The sequence below is a fragment of the Parasteatoda tepidariorum genome, chromosome 7 (genome assembly GCF_982258835.1).
Source record: "Parasteatoda tepidariorum strain Cologne lab strain chromosome 7, Ptep-v5.0, whole genome shotgun sequence".
Taxonomy (NCBI): domain Eukaryota; kingdom Metazoa; phylum Arthropoda; class Arachnida; order Araneae; family Theridiidae; genus Parasteatoda; species Parasteatoda tepidariorum.
The window spans coordinates 62,811,493-62,823,916 of NC_141761.1; the positions used below are offsets into that span (position 1 = coordinate 62,811,493).

The window sequence follows — 12,424 nt, forward strand, 5'->3', positions numbered from 1 at the left end:
GTCCAAAATTTGCCTTCTATAACATTTTTTCTTTTCTTTTTCTCTCTTATTTTTCTTTCTACTTTCTTTATATTTATTTATTTGTACTTTTATTTTCTTTCTTGGTATTTTTATTGCAATTATTAACCCGGATTTCAGGAAATATGTGTACAGACAAATTGCTTTTATAATCAGAAAAGGTGATCAGTCTTCTCAGATTTTACATTACAACCCGTTTAACACAATTTATCACTTATTGAAATCCAAAACAAGCTTTCAAATTTAATATGGTATTAAGGTACATCAGTTTTTAATTTTTGACTGATCTAGCTATTTTCCTTATTTTTAATCTGAAGTGCAAGTTTGGTTTATTTGCAAATTACCTTTTATTTTATTTTTTCATTTATATCTTTCATTCTTTCTTTTTGGACATAATTTTTTTTTCTTTTTTTTTTTCAAAAATTTTAGTTCGGACATTTTTTAAAGTAATTTTTGTGTAGAGATTTTAATTGGTAATTTAATTTGTCACAATTGTTAGGGAAATCAAATATTTTCATTTCTATTTTAAACGTGTTTTTGAAGTGTATTTGGTTACTAAATTTTTCAATTTGTGTTTGATCATTTTCCTATCTGTATGCTGGAATTGTCACTCAGCAATAAGAGACTTTGAATATTTATGGACATATCTGAGCTAGAACTGAGCTATGAACTAATTACCAACGTTGAACTAAAGCATTAATGTCTGGTTGTACTTCAATTTAAATTCAAACAACAAGTATTCTATTCATTTTTCCAAACTATTTGCATTAGCTTTAAAATTTCTTGGTTTAATTTTTGCCACACCGTAATTGCATTCATATATTAAAAGTGAATCTCAATAATTATTGCAGTTGCATTACGAAGAGAAAAAAAAATTTAAATGGCATTTTCATTTAAATCCTAATCACTGTAAAACAAAAATATAATTTCTACTACTCAAAAAATCATAGAAGCTGTAACACATAAAACAATATGAAAATAATTTCTCGAAACACTTTTCAATCAAATAAATCAATTAACTGAAAATAAAAATTTAAAGAAAAAAATTTCAACAGTAAATATTATCAATATATAAAAAGTAGTTTCACTTTGAAACATCAAATATGGGAAAAAATTAAAATCATAATCATTTAGGAAATTGATTTATGAGAAATGTAAAAAACTTTAGCTCAAAGGATACCTGAAAAAGTTCGAATTAGTCCGAGATATTTTGAAAACCACAACAGAGATGGGAATGCGTTGAAATTCCGTAAACACCAAAACCAAAGACGTGAGCTGCTAGGGAAAAAATTTGTTTCTTCGTTAAGATGAATCGTAAATTAACACCAATAGTGACGGAGAAATTGAAGCTTATTTTTCTTTTGAATGTCGAATATTTAAGTAGACCATCGTGGGTGTGAGAACAATTATTCATCGACGATAAGATCCAGCTCAGCACTTAAGAGTGGCAAAATCAACACTTTCTCAAAGGGATAGTTTCAATAAAACATTTTAATTAACAGGAATTCGATGCAGTTTTTCTTTTTAGTCCAAGGAAGGAATTGAAGCTCAGCTTTCTAGTATTCTCAGGAACGTAGACAAAATATGCAGCATAAGACATGGAAAACGGATGATCGTTTAGTTCCACTGTGCGTAGGTATAATTTATAATAAACTAAACGTTTGATGATTGAAGAGATTATTTTTTTTTTTGATGAAGATACTGGGTGAATGAATTATTGCCATAAGTTGAAAAAGAATTTGACTGCTTATTTACCAAATGTCCATTTGAATAAATGATTTGAAGTTATTCCATATTTTTGAAGTACCCTCTTCCGAAGTTGATTTATTTAATTTCAAATGAGATATTAAATATCTTTAATGTAGCGTACGAACTGTACCCCTTCCCGACCGTTCAATCCTGGCGACTTATAACGTCGTTGCCGAGTGGAAGGATTAAAACAGGTCATAGGTCGGGAAGGAGGGTACAAAATTTATTTATTAATTATTAGACAAGAGCAGTCATGAGAATGAGTAAAAGTGCACACGAAAAGTTGTGCTCCTTGGTTATATGTTAGGGAAAATCTTGCAAAGTAAAATCCGTAATATGTCTTCATTTAGGGAAAGAGGGAAATCTTAGTAGTTGCTATTGGTTTATGAAATAGATCGAATGTTTCCCACGCATAGCAAAGGGAAAAATGTCCTGCTCTTAATTAAATGCATACTTGAGCCAAAAATAGATTTAAGAACAGGATGTGGCTTTTAAAAGTGTGAGAAAGTATTTCGTTTAGAATAATTAATTAGGATGAAGTTTTATAGCAAAGAAACTAACATAAAAAGATTAATTGAAGCTTTTTATGTTACATATATATATATATATATATATATATATATATATATATATATATATATATATATATATATATTATTTTTTTAAAGTTAAGAGCCACTGCCCGATATACATTAACATGGTATATTCTACACTAATACAATTTTTAAGGGTCAAGTGCGCTAAAAAGCAAAAGAGTAAAAATAATCGAAAGTAATTAAAACTATCTATCAAAAGTATTCGTGCAACATATGAGCAGCTTTCACGAAGAGCGGGCGCCGGCATCTAGAGTTTGCAAGAAACTGACATTTTCCAGATGGAATGTAATTATTAATAATAACCAGTAGATGTTATAAATTCGGATAAATTATTCATTTTAACTGCATTACGTGGTGAAGATGATGCTCCAAAAAGGGATTAAAATTTTCGAAGAATTCTTTCAAGGATGACAACTGGAAAAATGTTGATTTCTTAAAATCGTCTGTAGCAAAGAATAGAAAACTCTAGTAATTTCTCCTGCACAAGACACTAGTCCCCCAGATGAAGGGAGGGGGAATGAAATCCTAAAAAATCTCGAAGTTTAATTCCTGAACCTCAGTTATTATTTTGGAGCAATTTAAACGCATCTATAACATCCAAAAATTTAATTGATAACTGATCAAGTAACTTTATCTAAATATATGCAATATTTATGATCTACAATAAAGAAATGTTTTTAATCATAATTCCGTAATCATCATAATGTTTCTTTATTTTTTACTAGCCGCCTAAGACGGCCATCTGTCCGTCACGCTAAAGGTTTCCACAAATAAAGTTTTTTAAAACATAGCAGGAAATCTGAAGATTAGTGGACAATTAAAGTGTTTCTGTCCTGCAATTTTGTCTTCATATCCAGTTCTGCTGCAGATGTGTTATAGCTCTTGAGGATGTTTGAAGATGTAACTTTGCTATGGTAATCTAACCCAGCGGTGCGCAAACTTTTTTCGACTGCGACCCCTTTTGTAGAGAGAAAATTTTTGGCGACCCCTAGAGATAAATGTTCACAAATATGATGCATATTTCGCGCATTTCTTTCGTTTCATCGAAAAAAAACATCATCATATTTGATTGATATTAATTTTATTTATAATTTTAAGAAAATACTTTTTGTATAACACAGAAATCAGTAAATTGCCCTTTAATGAGATGTATGTGGCTGCAAGTTTCTAATTATCTCATCGATGTTTGGATGTATGTTGCTAATTGCAATTCGCATATCATCTTCAGGGTTTAAACGCGAGCGGTATTTAGTTTTTATTGAAACTAGTTTGCTAAATCCAGTTTCACATAAATACGTTGATGCAAATTGTATTAACATTCTGATGACATTCTTGCATAAAACGGGATATTGTTTTTCCACGGATAGCCAAAATTTTTGGCAAGGCTGAGTCTTTGGTAGTCTCGTCCAGTTGTAAAGCAAATAGAGATGAATTCTGTATGCGTTTTATGACTTCTGACTCGATATTTCGTGACATTTTGGAAATCCAATTGCAATTAAACAGTGAGTGACGGCGCTTCACTCTTTATATGTACACTGTATGGTATGCAGCATGCAGGGATAATGCATTTCATAAAAATTTGGCGACCCCCAAAAACTTCTGGCGACCCCCACAGGGGTCGCGACCCCTAGTTTGCGCACCACTGATCTAACCTATAATATAACTATCAGGTGGAGACTTGTTTTTTTTTCTTAAAAAAAGGCCTCAGAAATTGTAAAAGCATACAAAAGTTGCTTTAAATACATGAAAAGAACACGAAAACGAAATAATTTTTTATGGTATCTATTTCTCTATAATTTTTTTATGGTATCAATTTCTATTTCTATATCGCTACAAAAATTAACGTCGGGTAGACTATATCTGAGGGTGCCCCTTGATTCTCGCCAAGTTGTGATCGCGGTTGATCGCCAAGCTGGGCGATGTTGAAACCCAATCGTGATTCTCAACGGTTTAGATTTTAGCGTTATTAATGTTCAACGGTATGCGTAATTTCAGAGGTCCATTAGTTCTTCGTTAGATACCGGCTGGTAAGGTTACTTTTACTTCTGGTCAATAAGATCGAAGGTATGTGGGCAGTCATAAAAAGGGACTTTATAAAAAAATGTCATCACCAGATCGGTACCACAAACGCCATTTCCGATTCATATTTCGCCGAATTTATGTGACGATGGAGGTACACAGATTCTATTCACGATAAATTTAGACAGTATCTAACTGTTATTAGATAATTCTGTGCACCTAAATCTGAGTATATTCAAGCTTAATGAAGAAGTGAGTTGTTGTTTTTTTCCTTTTCTTTCTGCACCTACTCCATTAATCTTTGCTTCGATTCAAAATCCTTTTTATTGGATTTATTAATTTTGCTTATATTGGGTTCATTGCAAGCTTTATCCGATGTTTTGTTGAAATTTCCAATGTTTTTTGAAATATCATTATGTTTTGGCCGTTATTTCTGTTACCACGGTGTTCCGCGCAAGCAGGAATAGCGCCAAACATAAGTCACCAATTTCGCCAAGGGGCATCCTCAAGTATAATTTTACCTTATCGTCTTCGCTTAAGAAAAAAAAAAAGAGCGTGGAAAGAAGAAGAAAAACTTATTATAACAATTATGAACAGCGATAAATATATCAAAGCGTAGCGTTCTATTTACGTATCTAATATGTTGCCACATTTTTAGTACAAAAGTTAAAGTTTTATCCACTTTGATAAATGTAAACTAATGCGAATCTTACAATTAAATTACTAATTCCTTCGTATATCATTGGTTTAAGTTGTCGAAAATTAATATTTCAATTGTAAGGTTCGCATTAGCATACATTTATAAGAGTGGAGAAAAGTATATGCATTTTTTAATAGTTTCTTGAATATGGCTCTTTGAAGACGAAAAAGCATAGATTTTCTTACAAAATGACTGATAACTAAGAAACTAATCCAAATTTTTGAAAAAGAAAAAAAATACTTCTTCATTATGTCAAAACACAATTATGTGCCGAGTTTCGTGCCTGGGCGAGGCTTCTGGGGCGATATATTGTGATTACAGACACACACACACACACAGCCGCGTTTATTATTATGTATAGATAATATGAGGATAAAAAGCTTAACATGATAATTAAAAAAGTAAACCAATTAATAAAAAGAATGAAAATAAATACAATGGAAATGTTGAGAAAATTTTAAAAATAATTAAATGAAAGAAAACAACAACTGAGTAACACGTCGTTGCATTAACTTGTGGCACACGACACGTGCAAGTAAGGCGATGTGATGCATGAGTTACGTTGGTTTTTAGTTTACAATTAGCTGCGCAGAAGTATAATCAGTTGGAGAAAACCATCGCAACTCCTTATTTGTTTAGAACTATTCATGTATAACAGATTAGCAAAAATGTAACCCTCTCAATATTATTAATGTAATATTAAGGAATAATATAACAAATAATAATAATACTATAAGGAGTTGTGTAACAAATTTGAAATATTTTGAATCGATGGTATTGAAATGGAAAGAAAAGTATAGCTGTTAAGTCATATTTCTTGAAGTACTTATGTTGTTTATTTAATTACACCGCAGAATACCAATATTTTTACCAACATCATATTGTTGCTTCAAGTTCTGTATTGGCTATCAAAATAGGTTGCAGGCGATGTAGAACTTTCTACCTAGGCAACATTTCTATTGCTTTAACCATTAGCGTATGGAGAATAGCATTAGCGTATGGAAATAATGACAGAACTATAGTTCTGTCATGATTTTCTAATGTATTTAAAATTTCTAAGTTAAGAATCTACATGGAATTGAAACTACATTAAGCATAGTTCTAAAGGAAAGTGTAATGGAAATTTTAAAAAAATATTTTAATAAATTAAATCCTAAAGATATTAAGATAGGGGAAAATATCGTAGTACATTTTCATACAACTGAGAAGAGGAGGAGACGAAAGAGGAACGGGTCAAGACATGGATTCGGTCTTCTCCCTAGATGGCGTTTTCGAGCGTTTCGATCTTGAATCTTATCTTGAAACTAAACTTGAAACTTGAAATTAGAAACTTATCCACAAAGTCAATGAGTTGCTATCTTTTAAGTGTAATCACTAATTTTGGCTATTTTTTCTCCGACATCGAATCTTCTTCTTCTTCTTCAGGAGCTCAACAGCCCTTTGCAGGCCTTGGCTGCCTCAACAGCCCGCCTTCTCCAGCTCCCTCTGTCCATGGCAACTCCCCTCCAGTTCTTAAGTTTTAGGACTTTGAGGTCGTTTTCGGTGTCGTTGAGCCATCGAGTAGGTGATCTACCTCTAGAGCGGGACCCCTGAGGGTTCTTGAAGGTGGCAATTTTTACAGGGCTATCTTCAGAGCCTCTCCATATATGGCCGAGCCATCTTAGTAGGTTGCTTCGGATTATCTGCATAATTTGAGGATGTTTATAGAGCCCATAAAGTTCAAAGTTGTACCGTGTTCGCCAACATCCCCCCTCTAGTATGGCACCAAAGATAGTTCTAAGTATCTTTCTTTCAAACGTTTTTATCGGGCGTTGGACGTCAAGGTTTAAAGTCCAGGTTTCGCTTCCGTATAGCAAGACAGGCAGAATGAGTGTCTTATATAATTTTAGTTTTGTTTTTCGGCTAATAAATTTCGATCTTAATTGACTTTTTAGTCCAAAAAAGCATTTGTTGGCCATATTGATTCTATTGTCAATTTTAGATTTCAGTTTGCTTTGGTCATTGATAATTGTACCAAGATACTTAAATTCTTTAACCTTTTCAAAGGAATGTCTATTTATCTGCAAAGGTTCACTATAGTTTACAGTTGAGCTTGAAAACTCCATGAATTTGGTCTTGTCTTCGTTAATGGAAAGGCCCATATTTATAGCAGAGGCCTCAAGGGCTTGAAAGACATCTTTAACAGCCCGTTCTGATCTTCCTATGATATCAATGTCGTCCGCATAAGCGAGGATTTGGAGAGATCTGTTCCAAATAGATCCTCCTCGGTTTAATCCGCTATCCCGAATGCATTTCTCCAATGCCAGGTTAAAAAGCAGACAAGCAAGAGAGTCTCCCTGGCGCATGCCTCTTTCGGTAATGAAAGGTTCAGATAGATGGCTTTGGATTTTAATCCTGCATCTCACATTGTTGATAGTGGCACGGGTGAGACTTACGAGTTTTGTAGGGATTCCGAACTCGTTCATCGCTTCAAGTAATTTATCTCTTTTAATACTGTCGTGGGCAGCTTTGAAGTCTATAAATAGGTTAAAAGTCCTGATGTTGAATTCTTTAGTTTTTTCAAGGATCTGTCTTAGAGTATGAATTTGGTCAATGGTAGACCTTTGAGGCCTGAATCCACATTGGTAATTTCCGACCGCTTTATCAGCAAAAGGCTGGAGCCTTTTGAAAAGAATATTGGAGAAGATTTTATATGCCGTATTGAGGAGTGTTATACCTCTGTAGTTACGACATTCAAATTGGTCTCCTTTTTTAAAAATAGGGTAGATGGAACCTTCTTCTCATTCAATGGGTATATTCTCAGTGTCCCAGATTTCAATTAGGAGTTTATGGATAGCATCAATAAACTGGGGTTCGCCGGTTTTAAGAAGCTCAGATGGGATACAATCGGGACCAGCCGATCTGTTGTTTCTGAGTTTTTTAATAGCCATTATCACTTCATCGATTGAAGGTGGGGGGTTATCTGCATCCCTCAGTATGGCTAGATCTACTGGGTTGTTGCGAGGGACAGAAATATCATCCTTGCCTACTAGCAAGTCTTGGAAGTAACTCTTCCAAACTTTGATTACCTCTTGAGCAGGGCCGTTTTATCCATTAGGCACTGTAGGCAACTGCCTAGGGGCCCCGCCACGTTCAGGGGCCCTGTGCTACAGAGAAAAAAATTGACAATGCTTCTTAAGCAGTAAAAATTTAATTCGAAATTTCAATGACGATTGTCTTGCTCTGTACATTACATCGACGCTATTTTAGTACATTTCTGAACGCATTCCAAATTCGATATTAATATTATGGTAGTTAGTTCATATATAACGTAGTAATATAATCGCAAGCAATTTTATCACGGGAATTTTAACGCCGACTAATCAGATGACTATACAGCAAGAGCAGCTTTTTTAACACAACACACTTGAAAAACGCGCAAAATTCTACGTTGTGAATGCACACTTACTGTTCTGGTACCTACCATAGGTATGTATATTCTATGGCCAAGCTACCAAAGAGTATGTAAAAATAAGGTTGGCAATACTGGTTCGATCGTCGCATGACTGGGGAATTCCGCTAAATACATACGTTGTATTGTGTCATAGACAACATTTTTAATGTAATCGTTGAATTTTCATTTCGTGCAATTGAATTTTCACTTCGGCTGAACGTTTCCTTAAATTTCTTCTCATACAGAACCACAAAGGGGAAGAACTAGCCACCGAGAATTGAAATTAATTAAAAACTGTCTTCGTTCAACTATGTCTCAAAACCGTTTAAATTCATTGGCCTTAATGGCAATTGAAAATGATGTATTGGAAAAGGTTAACTTTCAGGATGTCTTGAACGATTTTGTAACAAAAAAAGTTAGAAGAGTTAATATTTAAGCTTATTGTATGATTTTTTTTAAATGCATATATTAATTACTTATATTCTTTTCGTTTGATTCAATATTTTTATTGAATAATGTGATAATATACTATATATAATATACTGTGATATATAATAATTAGGAAGTTAGAAGACGGTAGGGGAGGGGGCCCGAGACGAGCATTGCCTAGGGGCCGCGACATGCATAAGCCGGCCCTGCTCTTGAGGCTCACTTACGAGTTCACCTTCGTTGTTTCTGCAGGTAATAGTTCTTGGTTTAAACTCACTTTCGCATATAATTGACTTTTTTGTAAAACTTCCTACATTCATATTGGTTATTCATGGTTTCCAGATCTTCCAGTGATTTCTCAAAGAAAGCTTTCTTTTTTGCTTTATGTAGTTTCTTTTCTATTCTTCTCAGGTTCTTATATTGTTCTTCAAAGAAACGTGCTTGCGATGTTTCTGTAACATTAGTCTATATGCCTTATTTTTTTCCTCAGTTGCCTTATGGCAGTCTTCATCGAACCATTCGTTTTTGGAAGGACGCCCCAGTTCTGGAATAGTATCACTTGCAGATTTCAAGACAATATCTTTTATTGTATTCCAGTTAAAAACAATGTTCGGTCTTCCTTTTTCTTCAGAAAGTCGGATGGATAGCTTGATGTTATACTCTTTAAGAATTTCATCGTTTTTCAGTTTAGAAATGTCAAGTTTAAAGTCCTTGTTTTCCTTCTTTTGAAATAAAATTTTACAGAGTCGAAGTCTCACTTTGGACACGACGAGTACATGGTCTGTATCTACATTTGCACCCCTGCAGCTTCTCACATCAAGTACATTGCTGCGGTGTCTCTTGTCCACAAGTATATGGTCAATTTGATTATGTGTAGATCCATCTGGGGATCGCCAGGTGTGCTTGTGGACTTCTTTATGTGGGAATGCTGTGCTAGAAATAAACAAATTCTCTGAGACTGCAAGATCAAAGAGTTTCTGTCCATTTTCACTGGTGTAGTAGTGCAGGCTTTCAGCACCCGCGTGGTATTTAAGGTGTTGCTCTTTTCCAATTTTAGCGTTGAAGTCTCCGATAACGATCTTCATGTCTAGTGCTGGGCACGAGTTGATGCTTCTCATCAACAGGTCATAGAAGATATCTTTTTCAGAAGCATCTTTTTCTTCAGTTGGTGCATGAGCACAGATTAAGGTGGTATTGTAATGTTTTCCTTTTAGCCTGATTTTACAGAGTCTCAGTGGCGTATGCAGAATTTTTTCAAGGGGGGGGGGGTTCATAATTTTCAGAAATTACTAAAAGAAATTCGAGTATGTAATAAAGCACTATTACTTCCCTAATTTAGACAGCTAGACAATTTTGACTTTTTATTTCGACAACATTGTTTAGTTAAATTTTGTTTTTATTTTTTAAGTTTAAGAATATAATTTTTTTTATAATAAGAGGTAAAATATTTTATTTTTATTAAAAAGTAGGAATAAATCAAGCCAGAAAAAACTACTCATACTGTAACAGCTACCTAAATAATAACCATATAAATGTGAATATTCCATAGAAAACCAATGAATTTAACTAAAAAATGACTTACCAACAAATAGGGAATTAAACCACTATATAAACACGCTAAAAATTTAATGATTTATACTGTAATATCCAAACGACGGGTTTTTTTTTGCAAGTTCGTTTAAAATGTCTTCGACAGCTGGGGTAAATTTTCTATGAATGCTTAAGAGCGCCAATCCATTCATTCTATTATTTCCCGTTGAGTTACGTAAATAAGTCTTCAAACGGCGCAAAGTCGAAAAGGATCTTTCGTTTGCACTCGTTGAAACAGGTAGAACGACCAATATTTCTGGGAGTTTGAAAATGTTTGGTGTTATATCTTTATTGCACATTCCAAGAGCATCCGCCGCAGTTTTTGGAACACTACCTCCGTCTTCACTAATCCTTTTTAATCTTTTATACCAGAGTTTTAGTTCAGACTTAAGGCTTTCTTTACAGGTATCCAAATCTCCAGCGTAAAATTCCACTAATGCTTCAAAAGCCTTTATGTTTGAAGGTTGGCAAATGAAAGGATCGGTAGGTAGAAGACACTGAAATCCTTTCAAAATATCACGATGCGATACAAATCTTAAGTTTAATTGTGTTATAAAATTTTCTATAACTCTGAAATATGTTTCCGGTGTCGATGAGGGAAAATTATCGCGATTTTTCTTTCTTCCAGTTATTCTAGGGATTTGCATGGAAGTGGAAGATCCAATACTTGTTAGCATAAGAGAAGAAGAGCTGAATATTTCAGAGAATGTTTCAGTGGCATTTTCACGCATTAATTTTAGATCTTTAATGACATCTTCTGCAAGACTCACTGCCTCTATCAAATCTATGCTTGTTTTTTGTAGGTATCTACAGAGATGGATTGTTATGGTGAAAACTTTGTAAATGCACAAAAGAGATATTACGAACTGGCAATTAGATACTGTGCACAGTAAAGAATTAGCCTGGGTAGCTGATTCCTTATCACTTTGTCTGAGCTCAAGGGGGGGTTAAACCCCTAACCCCCCCCCTTGCGTACGCCCCTGCAGAGTCTCATGCTAATAGCCTGGAAGTCAATGACAGTATTTCTCAGTCTTTTGCTCACGACAAAACCTGCACCGAATTGGTGAATTTTGTCCTGGCAACTGTAGTATATTCTGCAATCCTTTTTATCCATAATTCCATTGCCCAACCATCTAATTTCTTGGATAGCGAGGATTTCAAGTCTGTAGTCAACAAATACATCTATCAGGTTCTTTAATGCTCCAGCTTTATACAAGGTGCGAATGTTCCATGTTCCAAATCTCAAGTCATTTTTCGTTCCGAGTCGTCTGGGTGGATGTGAGCCGGGTTTTGCATTTTGTTGAGGTTTCTTAACTTGAGTTTTTTTTCCCGGGGTGGGGTAGTTAGCCCCACGCCCAACCCCCAACCTGGAGGACCAGGGTGTTCCTCTTGGTCTGGTGTCTCCCCTCCGACCTGTCCGGCTTGAGTGACCCTGCCAGTTGCTAAGCTACCGCCGGCATAGCTCTCGGGATCGACAACACACACAAACCACACCACCACGATAAGGTGGGAACACCATCGGTGCAGCCGACATCGAATATTTTTATGAAATTATTTTATATATTTTATTCGATATTGTCTAAGCATTAAGAAGTCAGAAAAATAATAAGGAAAAGAATAACTCCGCAATAAATATTTTCAACGATTGAAAATATGAAAATCCCCTCTGCAGAGGATCAAAATTGTGATGGCTTGTCTTCGGATCATCCAAGGGATGTTTCCCAGACCGTCACCAATAGCCCATTGTGCAGCTCTAGTGCGACGTAAACTAACTACAACAACAAAGTATGAAAGCGTAGGCGTAAACGTTTCGTAAGCGTAGGCGTAAATCAATCGGGTAAGCCAAAATCTCCTTATGGACCGTTCACACGTTATGCGAAAATTCGCGTA

General features: G+C 34.7%; 1 protein-coding gene across 1 annotated transcript; it reads right to left on the minus strand.

Moving 5' to 3' along the window:
• Window positions 1–3,084: 3,084 nt before the first annotated feature.
• Window positions 3,085–11,716, minus strand: LOC147807191 (uncharacterized). The gene is made up of 4 exons (XM_087168816.1): window positions 11,577–11,716; window positions 9,461–10,159; window positions 7,119–7,743; window positions 3,085–3,117 (listed from the first exon to the last, which is right to left on the minus strand). The coding sequence occupies exons 1-4, from the start codon at window positions 11,714–11,716 to the stop codon at window positions 3,085–3,087; spliced, it is 1,497 nt and encodes a 498-aa protein (XP_087024942.1).
• Window positions 11,717–12,424: the final 708 nt, after the last annotated feature.

What these genes read in the sequence shown, in the direction of transcription:
- LOC147807191 (XM_087168816.1), bottom strand. Translation starts at nt 11,716, where the DNA reads ATGTATTTGTTGACTACAGACTTGAAATCCTCGCTATCCAAGAAATTA. An exon ending in AATTCGGTGCAGGTTTTGTC is followed by an intron (nt 10,160 to 11,576) that starts GTGAGCAAAAGA and finishes CTGTAAAATCAG; the next exon opens with GCTAAAAGGAAAACATTACA. An exon ending in CGTCCTTCCAAAAACGAATG is followed by an intron (nt 7,744 to 9,460) that starts GTTCGATGAAGA and finishes TCTTTTCAAAAG; the next exon opens with GCTCCAGCCTTTTGCTGATA.